This window comes from Python bivittatus, unplaced genomic scaffold (genome assembly GCF_059951505.1).
Source record: "Python bivittatus isolate LINGU-HERP-01145 unplaced genomic scaffold, Pbiv_v1 ctg000610_np1212, whole genome shotgun sequence".
NCBI classification, from domain to species: Eukaryota; Metazoa; Chordata; class Lepidosauria; order Squamata; family Pythonidae; genus Python; species Python bivittatus.
This window is the reverse complement of record NW_028277088.1, coordinates 17278750-17303335: the sequence shown is the minus strand read 5'-3', so window position 1 is coordinate 17303335 and position 24586 is coordinate 17278750. Positions and strand designations below refer to the sequence as shown.

Sequence of the window (24586 nt, the reverse complement as noted above, 5' to 3'; positions counted from 1 at the left end):
ATTAAGAGTTTGAACTGAGGGAGTTCAAGGAGGAGTGAATGATTCAAACTTTATGGTACCAACTCTATGGTATGCTTAAGCAAGTCATTCTCCTTATTCTCAGCCCTCCATGTGCAATACTGGAAGGGTTTCCAAAATCTGCCAATTATTTAATCAGGAAAAAATTATAATAACTTTTGCAGTACAAATTCAAAGCATTACAAAAGGCAAGCACCATCTTACACTGCAAATAAAACACATGGTTCTTCTCTGTTTGAAAGAGAAAAGCTCAGAGCATGGATAAAGTCTTCATGTTGAGAATGAAACTTGGTGAATATATATAATGCCTTCTTTGGAAAAATACAAATTGATTTTTGTCACTGCCTTCTTCCAGGATATTTTTGTTGTTGCTGATGATGTTTTTTTAAAAATTCCCAATGCAACCTACAATCCTGAAATTTCCAGTTGGTCTCTGATCCAAGTACTAACTCTGTCTGATTCTGCTTAGCTATTTGAGATCAGCCAAACTTAGCTAGATACCATTATCTGGCTGAACAGAACACATGGATGGTTCATTTAAAAGCAATGGAAGCATGTCTCTCTTTTTTTCAGACCTGTTTGCCTCACTTACACACACATTTACATACTCACTTGACTTTGCCATTTAATCTGTACACATTTACTCAAAAACATGTCTTGCTCTTTTCAAGTGAACTTATTTCCAGGTAACTACGTACAGCAGTTTTTCCCACCTAGAGCTTCCATTTTTGTCACAAATACAACTACCAAAATTCTTAGCTAGTATGGTTCGATGGCCACAGTGACTAACAATTCTGTAAACTGAAGTCCCAATGCATTTGCAGAGCACCAGCTGGGGTATATAGGATTGTCCTAAATAAGTCAGTCCCATGAAATTAAATGGCATTTGCTTTAAAGTAGGTTTTTATAAAACTACACTGCAAGATCAGTTAAAATATACATAATTGGCTAATTATTATATTTAATAGCTAGGATTACATTTTATTAATTTTATGAACTCTAGGATTGATTGGATTTCTTTTTTCTTTTCAACTCCAAGCTCTCCTTGAAAAGAAAATATTTCCCTCATCACTGTCATGGACAGAACATGAGAAACTGGGAGCAATCAGGTCAACAATAATCTATTATTTATCTTTACTATGTATTCAGTTTGGTGCAGAATAAGAGTTAATGCTGATCAATGCAGCTGGTAAGGTGGGATTCACTTTCGCAAGAGTTAATAAGTGGCTGCCTCCACTGAGAAGGGACACACATGTTGGACCAAGCTGACCACTGAACAGCTGTGTATTAGCATGCTTCTATTCCAACCATCAATTGCTGCCTTCCAATCCTCACTATAAAATACTGCTCCCCTCCCAGGAACTTCCTCTACTGTCATTCAATAGCAGCAGCCTCTTACTACCACCTCTCTCACCATATCCTAGTGCCAGCCCATCAATACGTTACCAACAAATAAATAAGCTGACAAAACAAAGAAAGTTTCTTTATAACTTTTTTTGGAAAAAACTGTGTTACGATTCTTGACATGTATTCTGTGTATCAAATTATGGCTTTCATTTTGGTTTATAGATTAAATTAGGAAAGGAAACTATGGCTTTCCAATTTTGAAACAACTGGAGCCTAACAACATTTAGGGAAGCACACATTTCTTATTTTTTATCTGAACATTTAAATCATAACAGATCTGAAAATGTCCAATCATTTTTTTACCTGTGGCAAATAAGAATGATCTCCAGGCAATAAAGGCATGCTTTTATTGGTTACCTATTTTTCTGTTGGTTTAGCAATTCTGAAGAAAGAGTTTACATACAGGCCACAAATATTTTAAAACATTTTGTAGTTCAGTTACTTTTCTGGACTAATTGGGAAGGCTTGTTATCATTTCACTGCTGGATGCTGGGTAAGATTGCAGGGTAATAACTAAAACCTGCCATTGAGACATCCTTATTTTAGATAAAATTGTTTCACATGAACTTAAACAGAAGAACAGCATATGTATTAGTGTTGCCTACTGATTAATGAAATCTAAGAAAATTCACTTTTAAATTTTACTTAATTTTATTAGCACAAATTTTTAAAAGTTAAAAACTCTAGTAAAGAAGCTGTAAGCATATCTACTTGATTTTTAAACAAGAAGCCTATATAATAGCAGACATTTCCTCCTGGGTATGAAAGAAGAATTGCCTGTAACAAAGGGTGTGGTTTCTATCATGCTCCCATTAAAATTAATATCATCTTTTGAATTCTTCTCCTCAATACAATTGGATACTATTTTAGAGAAAATTTAACTGACTGACCCAACTGATCAATCAGGGAAATGTTACTAGCTTATACGAGTACTTCCTGTTCTCATTATTCTTCCTTTTAATCTCTCCAAAAATGTCATAACTTAGCAAACCTACACACACACACATATATGCATGTATGTATGTATAAACTATCTATGCAATTATGCTGTAGCATATTTGTGCAGAGCAGCCATCATTACATATTAAGACCATATTAGAAACCGAATTAAAGACTGTCACAATTTGGAGTCACATGTAAGTATGTCAGAACCTGCATTTAATACTGCATCAAGTCCATTTTGGAAATACAGACACATGCAGACAAACTTGTTTTCTAACTGAAATGTATTTCTCCCCCTTCCTTCCCTAATCTATTTTTGTCAATATATTGCTATGACATTTTTTTCCAGTTCCTTCATGGTAGCCTTTTTTCTTATATAATGAGCAGAATCTTATTTTACATATTTGCAAACTAATAAGCATCCTATTCTCAGCAACAATTGTTTAAGATCTTCCTAATCCCTATATTTATTATATTCTGCCTGGCATTCTTATTCCTCTTCATACTTCATATTATTCCTGAACTTGAAAAATATTCACATATATACTGATTCTATTCTTTTTCATTTTAAACATTTTGCCAAAGATAGGGAATGACAAATTGGCTAAATAAATGCCATTAATAGGAAATGTTTTACTCATTCACTAAAAATTAGGCTTTTTTTTAGGAATATACCTTTTAAATAATATAACCTTAGGCATGCTTTTCTCAGAAATAAGTCTAATTGATTTCAATGGGATCTACACCATGCAAATCTGCACAGGATTGCAGCTAAAGTTGCGTATAGAAACACTGAATTTAGTAGATCATTTTGAATAAAGCAGAATTTCTTAAAATTTATATCGCCACCAATTGTTTAGTGCTGTTTATATCAGTACACAATCTATGCTGTACATAAAAAAACAGCATTATTAAGTTCTACTGAAATCAGTATGGCAACAAATCCCCCATGACCCACTTGTAGACTAATATGATATTTATGTGAATATGGACTTTCCCCATTCAATCAGCATGTTAGTATGAATGATACTGCCAATCAAATGAGAAATGCTCTTCAGTCAGGTAGCTACGATATTAACCTAATATTCAGAGCTCAAAGGGGTGGGGAAAAGGTGCAAAGAAGCAACTTCAATATAAGCTTCACAGCCTTTCATATCATGTATGCATGCATGACCACCTTGCTCTGTCAGTGTCTGAGCAAAGGCTCATAAACATTTTAAGTAGTGTAATGTGAAAAGGCTATTTTTATCTCCCAATCTTTTAATTCTAAATTTTATCCTCTAAATGTTAATCTCTATTTTCTAATTAGATAGCTCTTAGTGTTTGTAAGTTGCCCCCTCCCTTAGACTGAGGCCTAATTTCAGCTATTTTATGGCTCAAGATGTTATGTCCTCAGTGGTTTTTAGCAGTTTTGTACTTCTTCTCTTTTGTATAGTTTTACACTGTTCATTTTAGTGCATTTATTTATTTATTGAATTTATATAGCCGCTCATCTCACTTGCATGTGACTCGGGGAAGCATACACAATTAAAACAAAACTAAACAATCAATATAATTTATCCATTAAAACAGTTAAAAACAATTAAAAACTATTTTTAGCACATTCTGCACTGGTCTTCCCCTACTGCAGTTTTAGTCTTATTTTTGTATGTATAGTAGTCTTGGACTGCAACAATAGAAGATTTGAGAATAATAAGCTAGTAGAATATTCAAGGGCCCTAGTAGGCACTGTGGAGTTCAAATGCATTTTTAAAATTGCAGTTTAGGAAATTAACTGCACTAAATCAAACAGTATATTCATGTAGAAGGATTAAATGAAAGATCCAAGTATATATCAAATTCAGAGAAATGAAAATGGATGGTTTTGCTCACCTATGAATGGAATAGATGCCAAGGAATCACCAGGTGGGCTTGAGCTAGAGGCTTTCCTTTCTTCTATTCTTTTTATATGAACTTCTCGGCGTGCATCATTGGGTAACCAACAAGTGGTCTCAGAGGCAGGTTCTTGATCATTTACAGCTAAAATATAGGATTGATGTCGCAAAAGCTGTGGCGTTTGATGGCCAGAAGGAGACTTTTCCCGCAAGACAACTTCCTCCTCATTTGCCACATCCATTGATTTAACCTCAGGCTGTTTTGTATCTTCTGTTTCAAAATCTTGAATCTTTTGTCTGACAGAGACATCTAAATTAACAGAGGTAGTTAAGTGCTCATTCATTTGTGGGACAAATTTGGCAGAAGCTGTACAGGAAACAGGGGAAAGATTAGCCTTGCCCATTTCTAGTTTGTGATCTGGTATATTTTCTGCGTGTATCCTTGATTGTTGAGTTAGCAAACCACTATGGTGCACATGATTAATTTCTCTTTGGTCTTTAGTAGTAGCACTATCCAGACTTTGATTAAGGGGAAATGATGGCTTTGCTGCATAAAGTACAGAGGTCTTCAAAGAACCAGTTCTTGTGCTTCTAGCAGTTGGGTGAGATGATCTTTCCTGAAAAATGGTTGTAGACTTTGAAGCTCCAGTGGCTGGCAAATCTCTGGAGGGCTGCAGCACTTTTACATCTGGTGAAACCTTCTGGAACTGAGAAAAGGGTCCTAAGGCTCGGTTGCTTATTTGTCTGCCATCTGAATGATAAGCACCAGGAGCCATAGAAAAATTTGAACCACGAAGGGACAGGTGAAAGGTATGTTGTCGCGGTCTTTCATAGATGCCTCGCCGATCATCTTGTTCAGTAAATCCAGTACATTTGTAAGTCTTTTTTCTGGCTCTGCTTGAATCTGCAACAAGGTTCTCAGTGTGAACATTTTCTGCTGCTTCACCCTGTTTGCCTAAATAGTCCCAGGAACGTGTCCTATGATTACGGGGGCTGACAACTGGTGAAGTTAGAGTATCTTGTGAAGCACTCCTTGGCCACTCTTTGAGTAATACAGGATCCTCAAGTCTTTCCTGGGATATACTCCTTTGCCTAATCTGTACAGACTGTGAGATCCTATCATGAGAGGTGCTTCTGCGACGTACCTGTGAACCAGTACAATTTGCTAATGCTTGATTATAATCTGTTGTATTTTGAGAGGCTGCTCTTAAACTATCTAACCTTTCCTGTATAGTTCTGCAACCATACATGTGCAAGCGTCTGTTATCAATGTATTCTTTATAGGTTTTGTAATTTTTCCAGTCTATGTGTTGATGGGCACTTGGAGAAGTGTAGTGATTAGTAGCAATAGAGGGAGAACCTAGACTCTGAGCAGGAGATCTACAACTTGAAGCTCCTTCTGGGTGCCCTCCATAGTTTTCAGAATCATTAGCAATTCCTGGGGGATCTATTGGTCTTGTAAGTGGAGTCTGAGGAAGTACAACGGCAGTGGACATTGAAGAGGAAGGTGAAGTGGTTCGTGCTTTTGTTTTTAGAGAGGTTTGTTCCTTGAAACCGTATCTTATATCCTCTGTCCGGTGCGATGGACCAGTGTGATTTGTTCTAACTGATGAGAAATCTACAGCCTTCTCAGAAGGCACAACAACAGTTCTTATAGTCTCATTACAAACACAGACGGCTGTGTTAGATTTTGCAATATCTGTTGGAGATGGAGGCACTTGTATTTCCTTTCTGTAGGCCTTTTCAGGTTGTGCTGATGTCCGTACAGCTCTGCTACTTGGTTGCTTTCCCAGTGATGAGTCAAGAGGTACTTTCTCAATAGGTTGTGCCATGACAGAAGCTGAAGCTGTTAATCGAGGATAACATATTGGTGGAGGTTCAGGTATGTTACGAGCATTACCACTATAGGCTTCATTGCCTTTCAGGTAGGCATCCTGGGAATATGCCTGTGCACAGAAAATTTTAAAAGAAATTAAATCACTATAAGTATTTAGTGGAAAATGATCACCTTATTTCAGGGAGATGAATACAGTAAGTTAAATTCTTTGACGGAAATGGACTTCTTATATAAAAAGAATACAACTAAGGGTTGCTGTTCAGTGAACATGAAACATCAAATTCTTTCTATCATTATTTCCCATGGATGAAAATGTAGCATGGAAAGTCTCCAAAAAGAAGCATGATCTATCTATCTATCTATCTATCTATCTATCTATCTATCTATCTATCTATCTATCTATCTATCTATCTATCTAATCAAATTCTAGCAAATGCTGCAAATGATTAAGAAAAAGAGAGATTTGTGAATATAAACTTGTTTTTTCCCCATGACATCTTTAAATCTCTTCTTCCCGTTTGATACTTCTAATGCTAGAAGCTAGGTTTCTGTACATATCGACAGGTTAAATAAGGAAAACTGTTACCCTCAAAAATTTGCAGCTTGTTGTCACATAGAAACAGCAAGAAGCCTCTGCATTTGATCCACTGGCTTTTCTAAAAGGCACAATTCCTGTATCTAACACGACTAGACAGTGGCAATGTCTTTGTTGCCAGCCAACGCCCACCCTCCCTTTGAATAAACTTACATATTACTTATATAAATTCCACACTCTTCACAGTAGTGCCATTTTTTAACTCAAAGACATCCCCAACATATATTGTTGGTAAGTATTTTCAAGCACTGCTTAGTGTGAAACATAGTCTGTCTTAAGGTGTTTTTTTTCTTATATGCTTCATAATCTTCATCTTACCTTATATTTTAAAAATCTGATTCCTAAAGAAAATATTTTAAATTTTGCATTATTTCTTTTGTATTACATTATTTCTATAACTATCAACAACGGCATATTTGCAAGGTCTCCCCAAAACACTACAAACACTATGATCTTATACTTTGCAATGACTTCTTGTAATAGTAATAGAAAATTTAAGAATTGACAATGCAGAAATCTTTTCCTGATGCTTTTAAAACAAACAAACACAGCTTATGTGTGGCACTGTATTATAGCATTTCCTGCTCAAATCATAACATGCTCCATTCAGACAAATCAACATGCCCTGCCTTAGCATTAGACAGGTTGTAGAAGCCTAAATGCAGCCATAAACATTAGATGGAGAGCAAGTGCTAAGGATGAAAAGGGCGAGGCGTTTAAAACACACAGCTTGATAAATTTTACTGCGAACATTAGTTAAATGCAAACAAAGTATTATAAGCAATTTTTTAATAAAAAAATCCAAATATCTAACACAGGCACACGTTAAAGTGATAACAGGATCGCTATTACAATTGAGATTCGGCTAACCAGCAGATCTAGCTTGCTTTCAGCAACTTGCAGGCGTTAACAATCCAGATTCTTGCAGATCTACGAAGAAACACATGCCTTACAAAAATCAGAGAAATGGCTCCAGTACATTTCTTACCAGTGCTGTAATATCCTTTGAAAACTGCAGCTGGCAGAAAACAGGAAAACATAGTAAAAGCTGCTTATGTATGTAAAGATAGAATTATGTTGTCATATTGATGCTGAATACACAGCAAGCTAAAAATACAGCTACACCGATTTCTCTGGAAGGTACCAAGGCAGCTAAAGTGCACTGGAGTGCACACAATAACTTCAGCCTTCTTGTGAGCATGTCAGTCTCAGGTTTTTACCTGCTTCTTGCATTTATTCCCTAGCCTTCCAGAAAAAAGAAAATACGCTTGTGCTGTGTTGCTTCAGTGCATCTTTCCTGCTGCAAACGGAGCCCTCTGCTTGTGCCACAAGGCATCCCTTCTCCTAGAGCAACATAACAGTCTTTCATCTCCTCTGAGCTGCTACCATCCTTGCTTCCAGATGACGAAACAAGGGCTTTATTATGCATTTTAAATCTGTGCACCCCTTCCTCTCATACATCTGAACAGAGCCACAAGCCGTCAGCTGACTCTTCCTCTGACATTAGAAGGATGATTTCAGAATAATTTTCATTAAAAAAAAAAAAAAACATTCTCACCATGTGATCATTTTCATTTTGTTTATCTTTGCTGTTCCTTCCATAACAAATTAGGAACTGGCTGTGCTTAAATTGTAAGGTGTATCTGCATGTATCAGTTATATCAGAAAATATACACTCTGAATTTGTGTATTTCTCAGATTAGGAGAAGAAAACAGGGAAGCAGATACAATGAAAAAATGCATCTGGAAAATTAAGCAATGGTGCATTCTATGGAAACAACATGCTGAGTGACATTTTGAAATATGCCCATACTGCCTCCCTAGCCTAATGTAGGTACAAATATTTATTCTTAAATCTGCACCTTTGCAAGATACTGAAAAGCAGACATAAGAAAATTAGCTTGAGAACATGTTAAGCTGTGGAGCTGATTATAATCATCAATTGCAAACCATTTCCTGGTTCATTTCTTATTAACAAAAAAGGGAAAATATTAAAAAGTACAGAATGTTAAAAATATATAACAAGTTGTCACATTCATCTAGAAGTAAATATTTTGGAAATCAGAGCCTTTTGGAGTGGGTAGCCATAATAACTTTAATTAATAACAATAATAATCATTCATTTTGATTATTTTTCTTAAAAGCTCAAGCATGGTCATTCCTTATAATTTCAAAAGAAAGCACTATGTATAGAAAAATATATAACTCAAAGTAATTTTTTACAATGATATCAAATATGTAAGACTTCCATGTACAGATACAGCCTTTATATGTATATTTACTTTTTACTGAATTTTACTGAATTTACTGAATTAGTTAGACTGGTCCAAACTTAATTACAGTTAGGCCTGCTGAAATCGAGAAGACAAGTTAGTCATGACTGAAGTTCCATCAAAGGGATCCAAGGGCAGTTAACTCAGTTAACTCCAATCCACTTAGCTTTAGCAGTAAAGCACTCTGCCAAAAGGCTTTAAAGCGATATGCCACTTTATAATTTTGAGAGGGTTCAAATATTATACAACATTAAATAAAATCAGAAGCTTCATAAAAGAACTGAAATTTCAGATTGCTATTTTATTTTTTCTATTAATATTAACTTTACCACCTGCTATTACTACTACTAAAACAGCAAAAGCTTTAGCAATTAAGGTAATCCTTTATGGAGAAAATTTGGGCTTTCTTCCAATCCATCCTTGATTCACCTTTGCTACTGTACCTCTAATCGCCCTGTTGCCTCTTAATTAAGCTGTACGTATTAGTTCCTTACCTGAGACATAGAGAAATATACCATTGAAGATAGGCTATCAGAAGGCATGGTCATTAAACATCTCTAGATCAATTAACTATATTCTGTTTCTGAACCTACCAGGCTATGTGCGTGGACAGTGAATTAATATATTATCAAGGTTATGTAGTCTACTTTAGAGTATAAAGAAAACTACACAGCACAAACTGACCAGTAGACTGAACTACAAATTACAATGTTTCCTGTGTCAGGGAGCTATGGAAACCAACTGCCAACCAGCATCCAGTTGGAATAAATACCCAAGAAGAGCCCCATCCAAGTTTAGAAGAAATTCAGTTGAACTGAAAGGCATTCCACAAGATTCATTTCCACGACTTAGCCATGAAAAAAATGATGACTGGAAGATACAGGAATGAGTTTAGTTTGGAATGTCGTGTGGCAGTTAAAAAAAAGCCTGAATTGCAACACTGGTCCAGCAGATCTGAGGACTGAATACATTTTAAAATTTATGGATAGTCTATTGCTTTAAGAAGAAGTAACATAAGATGACAAATGCCTACATCATAGAAGCTGCCATCCCCTTCACTCAACTCAAAAGATGTACAAAGAGGCCCAGTGATGGATGCAAATTAGGGAAGCCTTCCTTGGACTACTGGAACTCACTTAATACAGGTAACTTTAATATGTGATTATTTAACGTGATTAGGATAAGCCTGTGGAAATTTGGAGGTCATAGGTTCTCCACCCACCCCAATATGGAAAGGAGTGCAGAAACTTCACTTACATTTTTTATTTAACTAAAACTCACTGAGTCAACTGAACCTGAGTAAATTACAGTTAATTTTAATTGGGGCTTACTAATGTAGAATAATTTTTCAGAGGTATGTTTGAACTGGAGATTCAAAACGAGCAAACTACAAGTAATAAAGTCGATTTGCTTTATAAATCATAGTGAAAATTAATCAGAAATGATTCTTCCAAGGAGGAAGAAATGGAGCATGCCAAGCCAAGGCCTTCACAGGCTTGTCCTATTAACAGTGAACCTATATGCAAACATGGTAAGTTTGCACAGAAATTTTAATGGACTCCTATGAGTCCTCCCCAAAGCATCCAGGGAAGTAATAACAATGTCACATCTGTGATATATGAATTGGACCCTAGCAAAAACCTAACTTGTTACAAACCAGTGTGTTCAGGACAGTCTGTTTCCATTAACAGAAAACATCACAAATGCTTATCTACAGATGCTTTGGGAAATAAAGTCAGTACCTAATTTTCTAACAAGGTGAGAATCGTAATATGTTTAGAAAGAGACCATCCACTAATTCTAATTTATTTTCTAAAAGTTAAAAATGTTGGTGAATAACACAGAATAATGTGAACAAAACCTTTCCCCTTTTGTCATTTTTATGCAATGGTGTCCAGCCCTGTGAGGCAAGCAAACTTGAAACAAGAATTGCTTTGACTTCTAGAAAAAACCTTTATTACCTATGAAAATAATTATCCTGTATAACTTATGCCTAGTGTAACTAAGGTAGAGTTATTCCAAATATCTTTCTCATACTTATCCCCCTCCCCTGGACTCAATAATATTGTCTGTAAAAGCCCCCCTTAATTATCTGCTTTTCCATGGTCTGTTAGGCAGTCTATCACAAATGGTCTGCATTGTTTGGCACAAAATCCATCATACTTTTCCTACTGTTTTGTTATGATGACCTTTTCTTGATGAGAATCAGAAAAACTGAACTGAGTCATAATTAAAATAATGTCATTTATATTTACATGGATTTTTAGCAAATTCCAAAAGAATATCTACATTGTCAGCCTAGACTCACTGCATGTTGGAAATGGCACACAGGATCACTTTGCTGATACTTTATTCAGATCCAGCTATTCCCTTGAAATTGCTGATAACGTCTTAAATTTACTAAAATGAAACCATGAAAACCTGGATCTTCAACCAGGCCTTCAGTGAGGGAGAGTAAAAACCCTCGCTTCATTGCACTTCTATTGCCATTTTTATCTTTATAATTTAATACATTATTATTAGTATCTATGTTTAATTGATTTTATTGTAATTTCTTTGATTGTTGTGAGCTGCCTAAAGTCACTGAGAGTCATGTGACATACAAGTTTGATAAATTATTACTATTAAATCAGAATCATTTGGACCTAAATAAAATTATATGAATTTATTATTTATTTACAGAATATTATTTATTATTTAATATTATTATTTAATAGCACAGAATAATGTGAACAAAACCTTTCCTCTTTTGTCATTTTTATGCAAAGGTGTGAGGCAAACAAACAAACAAAATTATATGAAATTGTGCTTACACAATGAAGCACTTCTAGTTCCTCTGCATGTCTCCCCAAACTACTACTGATGTTCAAGAAAACATGTGGAAAGCAACAGATACTATGAGATAGAAAAACTAAAAGAATTCCATAGGGCTGCCTTAAAGAAAGGCCTTGCTGTTTGCACAGGCAAACTCTGGATCCAAACCACTGTCACTGGTGACAAGAAAATAATCCCCATTTCTGGCATCTGACCAATCCTGAATTTTTAAAAAGTTTTCTTAGAATTTAAAATGTAAAAATTAAATTGTAATAAAAATAAAGTTCATTTTACAAGGGAAGCTAAACTGTTTAACAATAGTAAATGGGCAAAGCTGGTTCCAGATCTGATGATTTATCCAACATGTATAGGAAGTCCTGCATATCTGGAGGAAACTAGCTTAGGGAGGGTTTTTTCCCATTCTTATATGATCCACATGATGCCAGTAGTTATTTTATTTTATTTTATTTATTTATTTATCAAACTTATCCCCGCCCATCTCCCCCCAATGGAGGACTCTGGGCAGCTTACAACAGATTAAAACAATAAATGAATATATAGTTAAAATTTATAAGAAAACACATTTACACAGAATAAAGGAAGAGGAAAAATCCAGGAGGCCAATGGAAGCAACACCAGGCCTCTAGGGGGCTAGCCAACCCCATATCTGATGACCTCCCTCCCCACCCCAGGCCAGATGGCAGAGCCAGGTCTTCAAATCCCTCCAAAAGGCCAGCAGTGAGGGGGCCTATCTCACCTCCGGGGGCAAGATGTTCCAAAGCACGGGGGCTACAGCAAAGAAGGCCCGCCTTCTGGACCCCACTAGTCGGAGTTATACTCTGTAGTAACTTATGGGAGTTTTAATCAGTGACATCATCAAAGTAGGCAATCAAAACTGATGTGGTACAGACTTCATCAAGTTACAAATCCTACCAGATATGATGTGTAACCTAATTCCATCAAGAAAGATGTCATCAGGTAAGGGTTAAATATAAAATCTTTCAGGATGCAAAGGAAAGGGGAGGATTAGGATTCCCTGATTTCAAATTGTATTTTGCAGCCTGCTGTATGGTTTGGATGAAAGAGTGGGTGTTGCTGAGAAATAAAAGAATGTTAGAATTAGAAGAACAAAAGTTCTGAGGTTTGGATGGCATAGGTATTCATGGTACAATAAAGTAAGGTTAAAAATCATTATGTCAGAAGTGCCATATCAAGAATATTTTATTTTTATTTATTTACTTATTTAAATGCCTTTATTGGTTTCAGCACGTTTTATTAAAAAAAAAAAACAGCAGGCAAAGAAAAATGGTTAACATATCAAGATATTCCTAATACAGGAACATGGGGAACTTATAATGAAGTCAAGAGAACAATTGAATGCAGAGGAATTTGGTTTTCATATGCACGACAGATTTTATGTATTTTTTAAAAAACTGGAATTATGCAACGTAAAATGGAATTTGAAATCGAGTTATGTATAAATGATGAACATGTGATTGCTAAAATGTATAAACATTTGCTGAGATTTGAAACGGAAGAAGAAAAAGTTAAAGAGTGCATGATAAAATGGGCTAAGAATTTTGGTTATAATATGCAGATGGATCAATGGGAGAGGATGTGGTTAAAAGGACTGAAATTCACATTGCATTATAATTTAAGAGAGAACTTTTACAAAATGATGTACTGTTGGTATATGACATCATAAAAATTATCTAAGATGTATAAAGGTACTTCTAATAAGTGTTGGAAATGTGGAAAACATGAAGGGTCATTTTACCATGCATGGTGGATTTGTGAAAGAACAAAAAAATATTGGATACAAATACATATAATAATACAAAGAATATTAAAGATCAACATTCAAATGAAACCAGAACTTTTCTTATTGGGACTTATGGATGGCCAATTAGAAAAGCCTTATGGAAGATTGGTTTTGTACATGGTAATTGCAGCGAGAGTGTTATATGCCCAAAATCGGAAAAATACTGAAATACCTACAATGGAGGAATGGATTGTCAAGATGATGGAATTTGCAGAAATGGCAAAATTGACCTGTTTGAGCAGGGATAAGACTTTAAGTAAGTGTTAGACTGGAAACCTCTTGTGGACTTTTTACTGAAAATGGAAAAAAATGAACTGGTGATTTATAGATTTGCTGATTAAAAAGGGTTGAATATGGGAAGAAAGGAAGTATGATAAGTTTGTTAGTAACTGCTGCAAAGAAGATTGGAAGATGCTTCTTTATATATCTATTTTACTTGCACTACTTTTCACATCTTTTTAAATCTTTTTTCTTTTTCTTTTACTTCATATTATTTCATGTTTATCTTTCATTTCTATGTAAATCTTAAGAAGGAGGAGGAGGAGGAGGAGGAGGAGGAGGAGGAGGATGTCATCAGGTCATGAACTCTACTAGGTATGATCTGTTACCAAATCCTATCAAGATAGGCTGCTTGCCAACCCTAAAGGTAATGTTTGTTGATGTCTGGTAACCCTAGGGCTTAACTGTATTGAAAACCTATATTTTGAAGCAAAATCTATTTTGAACACTTTTTGCAATAAAGAAAGCCCTAATAAGGTTTTGTTTGGGGTGAGTTTAAAATCAGCACTTTAGATGCAGGAAATAATAATTATAAACCACAGCATGCATTTTTGAAAGGTAAAGACACATATTTTTGAAAAATGTAACTGGAAACATGCATACCTGTTAAAAACACATACTTTTGCAAAATTTAACAAACACACAACTATACATCCTCTAAACCACCAGAAAGCAATGAAAAAATGAACATTACAACATATCCAATTTTGAGCCTTTCTGAGGGAAAATAAAAGCTGATAAAAAAAACTTGAAACTCCTATGTATAAAAGTAATGGCTAATTCTAACGCCATCACCTTAATTTTATTTTACTTTGTATTATTTTTATAAACAGTGAGGTCTCAGGATGTTAGCCTAATGCAGATTCTATTCTGAAAGCCTCTATCACAAAAATCCTTCATCACTGTCTGATGAGTTGTTTACATGGGGAAGAACAACAAATTGATGGCTGCACAGAAAGAGCTCATTAAAAACTTTTGCTGTAGACTAACCAGACCCAAGGCCCTTTGGAGCATCATAAATATTCTAACAAGCAGGACACTTTTGTTGAATTGGCAACCTTCGTATGTTGCATTGAGGAAGATATGAATCCACTTTCAATTTGGCTCCAATGTTTGACAATGAGGAAGAATTTTTATGATATAGGCTTTCAGAGTCTGGGTCATGCTGACACCTTAATCTTTATACTTGCCATTTGCTGTGTTGCAAAATTTACAATAAGATGGTTTAACACTCTCCTGTGCATTCTCCTCAAACAGGATGCTTGGTTCAGGAGTGCAGAATCTCTTTCTTCTTCTAGGCCTTCACTATAGTGAAAACCTAGAAGGGTCAATTTTACATCAAACAAATCAGCCTCCACGCTGCTTGAAAAAAGACCCCTGCTTCATCCCCAAAGCTAGTTAAAACCAAATTATGCCAGAGGGCTTCTAGGTGTTAAGTGTAATGACGCCATAGTGATACTATATTATGTTTTGTACAATTGCTGTAGGCAGGTAGGTAGTTTACTGGCAAAAGCAAAAACAGAGCAACATCTAAGGATGGATTACTGACTACCATTACTACTTTTTCTCCCTGTTGGGTCATGGGACAAAACAAAGAGCAGATAAAGCAAAGGAAATCTCTAATACCACTACTGAGGAATGGAAGAATAAACAGAAGCGGTTTTCCCATTAGAAGTATATCCATTGTCCTGGCTTACATTAAGTTTCAGTATATCTTATGTTCAAATTTTGTATGTAATTGTCTGCCAAAAAAAATGAAAGAATCCACCTGAAAATTTTTGCTTATTAAAGAGAAAGCTAAACATGTTTCCCTTAGTTCAAGAGGAAAATAATTTCTTCAACAATAGTTTCTGTCTCTATTTTTCTGAAGATTATCAGATTATTATCAGGCGGCATACAAGTTTAATAATAAATAATAAAAATAAAATATTTTCATCTTTTTATATACATTTTTCAGTGTCCTTTTCAAGCTAGCAGTGTGTATTTGTTCTATTAAAATGAATTGTAACAAACACAAAACGTTCTTTATCTCTATTTTATATTTTATTTGTTTATCTATTTATTTGTAGCACTAAAACTGCAAAAAAAAATAAGACGGGGAAGGGAATAATGTATAACTACAGAAACAGCATTATTCAAAGCTTCATTACATAATATGCTAATTAAAGGCCTGAATCTCTTTTGCAGGAATGCTATGGAGACTTATTTTAGATTTCAGATCAGAAGTATAACTTACAAGTTGAAGGATGTCCTCATCTTTTGGCATAACACTAAGTTCCAATACACTGTCACTGTGAGGAAAAATAAATACGCAATTTTATTATCAAGGAAATAAATTACTATACTAACAATTTGAGAGGGAAGTTCATATCTAGCTATGAAAATAGGAATGTTAATAACTCTAGTAGTCACTTTTTCAAACATCCAGCAGAGAATATAAGAAAAACCCAGCACAGAATATAAATATTTATTTCTCTTACACTATTTGCTACAAGTCACTGGTCTTCTTTCAAAGCACAACCCTTGCATTCATCTTCAAAATTACCTACCTGCGTATAATTTATTATGCATATACACACACACACACACACACATATATATACATATACATAAATTAATGTATTCCTGCCATTATGAGATACAGAGATCAAGCAGCTGATATTAACACAGCCTGAACTATGGGGGTGGGAGGAAGAGAGAATAATAAATTTAAAATAAATTAAAACAAAACATCTAGGATATCTTCTGTTCATACAATATCCAGTGTAAATATGAAGCCCCTAGGCCTAGATAAATTCTGGGAAAGAAGTGCTTCTGTTGAGTTTTTTAGCATCTCCATGGGGAGTAACATGGCTTCCAAGGAAGTGTGAATCAGTATTCCTTTCTTTTTCCCACTGAAGCAAAGTGGCTGTGTAGAAATTGCCACACTTTACCAAGCAGCCATATGATCCTGGAAGAAGGCATAGTTCCTTTAATGATTCAAAGAGAGGTTTGTTTGCATTGCCATATGGCAAAGCACCTCTTCCAAAGGATTATTCGGAATAATGCAGTATTATTCCACATACAGATGATCAGACATAGGGAAGATAAGCAGTTTGTAAGGAGGAAGCAATAGGATTTTCGCTAATTTGACAGTTTTGTAGGTTAGACCATCATCATAACTTCCTTCCCAACATGAATTACAAAATGGGATATGGACATTGGTTACTGATTTGATTGATACTACTTTCTTAGGATCGGTACAGTCTAAAATTTAACTTTCCAAGATAATTTTTAAAGGAAGCCATTAAAATAAAAATTTCCTAAATATTCTTTTTGCAAAATTTTATCCAGCAATAACCTTGTGCAAATTAATTTCACCGCACTAGCATTTTCAATAGTTTTGGGACACCACATCTTTATGGAAATGTTATGAATTTTTTTCTTAATGCTAATAATTTAAGAATTCTTACAAAATGTTCATATGAAATGTCAACTACAGAATGGAAGAGACAGATCAAGTATAATGCAGTCTCATAATTTTTAAAGAATCCTATGTAAAATACTGATAAAACACATAATTTGATTTTAGTTTCACATCTCCTGCACTATTAAATTGACTGGTGCCTAAAGAGGCTCAAGAAAATACAATGATAGTCTCAGCAGACTTGAATCCTACATGCTTTAATCAAAAGTAAAACAGACTTTGAAAAAAGTAGAAAAAAAGGGTTACAAATTTACATCTCAAAAACTTTAAATAAATCCTGACACTGTATCTTCTTTTAATCCATGCTTGGCTCATTATATTGTTTTATGAAATTCTCAAAATTACATAAGGAATCCTGGATATATTTACATATTTTAAAAAATCTGCTTATTATTTCAAAAGTAAATTGTACATGTATTTCTGCATTGTAGAACTACAAAGTGCATTTGGGAGCTTATAATAGAATACTTCTCAATACAAACAGAACTGTTCAAATCCTTGGTCATAGAATTTTAATATTCAGAGAGAACAGTTTTCACTGAATGTTAGTTTCCCCAAGACTATAAGATCTCTCTTTTGGAATACTGGATGTGCTAAAGAAGAGGTAAGAGCTTGTGGTCTTTTGGATATTGTTGGACTACTTTACCTTGATCTTTGGCAACACTGAATAGAGCTGACTGGAACTGAGGAACAACAACATCTGGAAGTTAATGGCTTTGTCACCTAAACACTGGCCCTGTTCCCACCACATGGTTAATTAGGTCAATGGGGAGGGACATTATGTCATTGGAACCTCAAAAAAGGCTCAACTGACCTAGTAAATGAATCCCAGGAGCTAATATTTAGCACAACACAGACCCATGCTTACAAAGGATTAAATTAACTCCAGCTATCTAGCCATGTTTTGGGAACACCAAATCCAAGTCAATTGCTCTCTTTTGCTTACCCAGCCCTGCAAGAAATAGAGGTGGAAAGATGAGGCTGAATTCAATGCCCCAAACAGCCTGCCTGGCCACTCAGAAAGGAGCTAATAATATACTAAAGCCTGCCAGGGCTTCCTAAGACAAGGGCCCTTTGGTTGATATCAGGCATTTTCATGAGAAAGTGAATATACAGGTAGTCCACTCGTTCAGCGACCATTCAAAGTTATGACAGCACTGAACAAGGGGGACTTACAAAGGGCCCTTGTAGCTGCGGCCACTGCAGCATCCCCATGGTCATGTGATCGCGATTCGGGTGCTTGGCGACCGGCTCACAATTATGATGGTTGCCACATCCCATGGTCACGTGATAGCCATTTGCAGCTTTCACCGCCAGCTTCCAACAAACAAAATCAATGGGAAAGCTGGCAGGAGGCTGCAAATCACGATCATGTGACTATGGGATATTGTGACCACACAGGATTCACCAAATGATGGCAACTGGGACTGCTGCAACTGCTGTTGTAAGTCGGCATGGTCACGTGATGTCACACTTTACAACTATGTTGCTTAATGACAGAGTTCCTGGTCCCAATTGCGGTTAGTAAGCGAAGACTACCTGTATTCCTAAAAGGTGACTTTTGATTTAACTAGTGTGATTGTATGTTAGCAAAACAACCAGTAAGAAGTCTTGACTTGATTAGTGAATGGCTGGGTTAAGTATGTCATGGAAAGAAAATCCCTATAGATTATAAACTCCGGTGTAAGGTGCAGTAAAATTCATTTTAGAATTCTTTTCATTCCTGTAAGTATTATCAACAAGAAAAGCCAAACTGAAATGCTTAAACTGTAAGGGAAGAACAACTGGATGTTTTTAACCATTTGACTATGAGGTTTAATTGTAGTTCACCATATCCTATCAACACAAGACAAAACATAAGTAAATCAACACTTTTTGAAGGTATACTTTATGTGAAATTCAAATTATATTTATAAATAAATGGTTTACCTGTTCTGAATTAAAGCAATTACTTGAGAATATGTCTTTCCTATGACACTTTCCCCGTTCACTTTTATAATTCTGTCACCTACAGGATAAAATAAAGAAACACGGGTCATTCTTTTCTTGATTTAAAGCTGGGACAAATGTTTTAACGAAAAAGGGGGAATTAAAAAAAAAATCACTCTCATTTTCTTTTTTACATCTACTATAATGCCATAACTGGGGTTATTATAATAATACCAGGGATGTTATCAGGGATGAAATCTACAAGTGTGGGAATCATTTATTATTCCAGACCTCATGGCATATACAGAACTTGGACCTGACATTATGGAAATATATAACAACTTCTTGCCTCTTTCTAACAATATGTGAAGTAACTGTGGTTTTCAAAACTCATTAACTTTTTTTTTAATTGACTAACAAAAACAACTAGCAATAAATAAGATTATATAAAAAGAATTAGCTAGATACCAGTCTTAACCAAATGTTCTTTTCTCGATCAGAAACAAACATTTGAAAAAATAATTCTATTCACTACATTTCAGTAAACCTCAATTTAATGAGCTAATGGACGTAAAGGAATTTCCACTATAGCCAAATGGCCATTAAATTGTTACTTGTATTTTATGCATGTGTAAAATATACAAAATGTATCTCATGTGCGTAAAATGTCTGAATGTTATCAGGACTGATTTGTCAAATAATGGACTTTGGGATGAAGTTTAAACTTGCCTATTGAACTGATATCTATAAAATCATACACCAGCCAAATTCAGAGATATCATCACTATATAAAGAGATGTGAAAGACACCTGTGCATAGTCCAGCTTCAAAAGCAGGCCCTCCTTCCTTAACTTGTTTAACAAAAATGGTATCCATTGGCTCCAGCCTGTTTCTTGGTTTCCCTACAAGACAAGTTGGACATAAATTCTGAGACCATGAAATACTTCATAGATACACAGAAAGTCTTTGTAAAAAGTCAACATTTTATTATTCAAAAATTAATAATTTTGTCTATTCACATTTTGCAGAGAGTAATTATTATTCAATTATTGAAATATTATTAATTTCATTGGAGGATATAGCATCATAAACAACTTTCTACCCACTTTTTTCACAAAGTATAATATGTGGTATACATCTAAACAGCTGAGTCTGGTGATAATTGTGAAGGATTTCTTAAACAACTTAAATGACAATTTTGTGAATTGGTTTCTCGATGTTTACTTTCCATTAAGATATGTATGGCCAGAAATTATCATCATCATCATCATCATCACCACCACCACCACAGGTCCCAGGTGGATAAAAATGTCAAATCCAGTCTAACCATTTGGTTGACTGTGTGACCAACAATAATAACAGAAGAACTGGAGAAAATCACAAGATACAAAGACCTGCAAATAGAAATAGAATGACTGTGGCAAAAGAAAGCAAAGATAGTACCAAGAGTAATAAGCACCTTGGGTGCAATCCCAAAACACCTGGAGCACTACCTGAAGACCATCAGCATTGACAAAATCACCACCAGTCAATTGCAAAAAGCAGCTTTACTTGGAACAGCTTACATCCTGTGACAATATCTTTAACACCATCAAACAACAACATCTGCCTATCCCAGGTCCTTGGGAAGGACTCGATAGGTGGATAAAAATGTCAAATCCAGTCTAAACAACTGGTTGTGTGAATGTGAATAATAATAATAATAATAATAATAATAATAATAATAATAATAATAATAATAATAATCAACTAGTAACTAAAATTGAAAGAATATTAAAATATTCAATTTAATTTATTTTCAAACAACTTTGTGAAAGGTGTGTAGCATCTACGAACATCTAAAATACTATCTTTTTCTACAAAGACCTATGCAATAATGCTCAGTTAATAGATTATACTGGCCTAACATTCCTCTTGCTTCAAAAAAGCTGCATTAAACAAGGCAGAAACTTTTTTCTTTCAGTGAACTTCATCAAAAGACAAAAAGTTTCACTTTCACTATCAGTCATTTATAAAGTGAACATGCAGAAGTTGTCCTTAGCTGATGTTTTTCAATAGTTCTCAGTGGGAGAAAAGAAAATTAAAGCTTGCATAAAAGAAGTATGTGTTAGAATGGTAAAACTCTGCCAGGAAGCCTGCTGGACTTCACTTAAAACTAGATAGTAGTTAGTTGTGCAACTTAGTAGAGTAGTAAAGGCATGAGGGGGACGCGGTGGCTCAGCGGCTTAATGACGCTGAAAGTTGCCGGCCAGAAATGGTCGACGCTTCAGCGGTTCGAGTCCAGCCTTCGCGTTAAACAGGGTGAGCTCCTGTTTCCTCCCCAGTTCCTGTCAACCCAACAGTTCGAAAACTCACGTGAGTAGATAAATGGGGACTCTCACTCCGGTGGGAGGAAAAATGCTGGCGGTGCCTTGCAAAAAGGAGTTGGGAGCAGTTACTGGTAAGCGCGAAAAACCGCGCGCGCCCGAAAAGGGCGCGAAGCAACGGAAACCCCACCTCCTGCACTCGCCAGCTGGGCTCTGCCCTAGGAAGGAGGCTCTGGCAAACCATTTCCGAAAAACAGTTGCCTTGAAAACTGCAAGGACTCGTCCAAGCAGTCACTGCAGGGTCAGCAATGACTGAGCGCAGACAAAACACAAAGGCATGAGAAATATAAAAATACAATTTGTGAAATTTTAGTCAACAGAAACAGCCCTGTAACAACTGAGGTTCTGAAAATTAAGACAAGTAATACAAAGAGGAGTCATGCTGGATCAGATTAAAGGCCTATCTTATGTAAGACTTTGTTCCCATGATGGGCAATCTGATGCCTATGAAAATACAGCGTACATATATTACTACCACTGTTGCATAAGTATCCCAGAAACTAATTGTCAGACATATACTAGTAGCCTAAGACACTGAAAGTAATTGATAGTAAGCGTATCATTACTAGTAAGCATGATGTAATATGAATTGGTCTAATCACTGAAAAATAAATATTGTAACAGTATATATTTTATCAGGATTTATTTACAGTTCACTTGTTTTTACACTTCACTTGTTTTCAGGTGTAAACTAGAAGTCAGTATCGCCACTTTGGGTGAAATAAAGCCTGGATTTGATTCAGATCTAGTAATCACCTATGCCCAGGAATGTTTTGTATTTTTTTTTTAAATCAGTAGCGACAAAATAAGTAATTCTGCATATTTTGTTTACCTAGTTATTTCAATAATTGTTTTCAAATTCTTTTGTACAATAATTGACAAAGATTAAATGCCAATGGCTGAAGTTGTCCCAAAGGAAGATGTAGCATCTTTAGTAAAAGAAAGAAAATAATAAAATTGTAAAGTATCTACTGAAAAATATATTTGAAGTTGTCATAAGGAATTCAGAGACAGGGGGCACGGAAGGCATCTGAACTAGAATTCTGAAAGTAAAAGTAAAATTACAATTATCTGTTGATATCCACAACCGCTTTTAAGGAAAAGGAGTATCTGTCACTGCTATGAAAGCTTTAATATTCTTGTTGCTTGGGCTTTTAGTAAATCAATACTTTTTTTAAGCTGGTAACCAGGAGAGCTACTTTTAGATTATTTCTAATGCAATAAAGTTGTTATGACAGATTGAGAGCTGTCTCAAGAAAGTTGTAGAGTAGGATAGTAGACAGAGGAGAAGATATAAGAAGTATGGAGTTGGTGGATACATTGGACGATGATCAACTGCCACACACTGGGGGTGGGGAGGGGGCGGGAAAGGAAGACAAGGGAGAAGTTAAGACTCAACTTCATCAGCCTACCAAATCTGATGTCAATCTGGTCTGCTGGACATGGAGAAATAAGATTACCAGGCAGGCTGGTGTACTCAAGTCTAGCAGCTGCTCTAACAAGAACTGCATGGTGGCTCCATGAAAGGCTGTATTGGCTAGGAAAAGCACCATTTGAAGAATTAAAATGCCATAGAGCAGAAAGTGAGACTGGATTTACTATGGCTGTTTGAATGTTTATGTTCTTTCTTGTGTATGTTTTTTTATCATTGTAAACCTGGGAGCTAATACTGGATTTGGGAGGATATAAATGTGATTAACAAATAAATAAGAACTATTTTAAAAGTTCACAGTAAGATAGGAAGGTTTCACTGAACAATACGATCACACAAATAGCGATTACATAAGAAATATTAAAGGGGTATCCCGAGACCATAAAGACCTCTCTCTCTTGGTAGTCATCCAAAGCTATCATAACTATTGTTCTTTACTGGGGGCTGCTTATCTATGGAACTATCTTCTCTGAATTGAATTTGCCATTCTGTGCAGTCAATCCAAGAAAGGGTGATTTTAATTCTACCCCAAGAGGGTAGGATTCTAGAAGAAGGCCTTGTCAACGAGTACCCAATACTTGAGAAATAACTTGTACTTCACAGTAAGGTTGGTGTCTTGCTTGCCAGTTATCAGGATAGGGTTTTTTTTCACCACACAGGTAGTCCTCAACTTACGACCACAATTGGGAGTAAAATTTCCAGTGCTAAGCAATGTGGTTGTTAGGTGAAACATCACATGACCGCACTGTGTAGCGATGGCAGTTGCAGTAGTTCCAGTTGTGGTCATTAAGCCAGGACAGCACTGTCATTAGGCTGGGACCTCATGCTTCTCCTGCACTGCCACGCTTGGTTTCGCTTCAATTCCCCCAACCAGTCATTCTCCCCCCACCTTTGCCCTTTTAGCTGCCCTGCACTCTGCTACCTACCCGTCACCCTCTGCAGCTGACCTTCATGTCTTCTTCCTCCTGCTGCTGGCCTGGGGTCCAGGCACTGGGCAAGGATGCAGCCCAGGGATGCATGTGGTGAGTGTGGCAGGGAGGCAGAGCCTCATCTGCCAAAGGGAATTTGCCAAGTCTGGCCAGGGAGGAGGCAGTGAGATGGCGAGGTGTGGTGGTCTCTGTCGCCAGGTGAGGCAGGAGAGCCACTGGCAACTCCCCTGGTAAAGGTGGAGGCTGTGTGGGGGGTGTTATTTGGGGTGGTGGCAGAACTGGAGGGAGCAGAGGGATGGGGGCTCGTGTTGGAAGTGCTCCTGGAAAACAGGCCTGCGGGGATGCCCATTCACGAAGACACACGCTGGGGGATTCCTTCATTTTTACGAGGCCACTCCATGACCATCCTGGCCAATGGGAAGGTGAGCCATGTGACAGAGGGGAGGGCTCAACCAATCAGAAAAAGACCTTAAAAGTTTAATAGCCAGCCGGTCAAGTCTAATCTACCAGGGGACAAAACAGTCAGCGAAATTTGTGGGGGTGGGCAAGCAGAATACTCCAATCAGAAGGAGAGTGATGAGCAACACCAGCCAATTGAGGAGA

The 24586-nt window shown here is 36.1% G+C and overlaps 1 protein-coding gene across 4 annotated transcripts in view; it reads right to left on the bottom strand.

Moving 5' to 3' along the window:
* ARHGAP21 (Rho GTPase activating protein 21) overlaps positions 1 to 24586 on the bottom strand; it is a 101626-nt gene that overhangs the window by 22991 nt on the left and 54049 nt on the right. For 3 of the 4 annotated variants that reach the window (XM_088150342.1, XM_088150341.1, XM_088150344.1), the window contains exons 4-8: positions 20066 to 20158; positions 19257 to 19335; positions 16098 to 16152; positions 7662 to 7691; positions 4240 to 6187 (exon numbers count right to left, since the gene is read on the bottom strand). In XM_088150342.1, coding sequence (XP_088006468.1) covers positions 4240 to 6187; positions 7662 to 7691; positions 16098 to 16152; positions 19257 to 19335; positions 20066 to 20158 — 2205 coding nt within the window. The remainder of the gene's footprint in view (positions 1 to 4239; positions 6188 to 7661; positions 7692 to 16097; positions 16153 to 19256; positions 19336 to 20065; positions 20159 to 24586) is intronic. The other variant, XM_088150343.1, reaches the window with a different exon arrangement.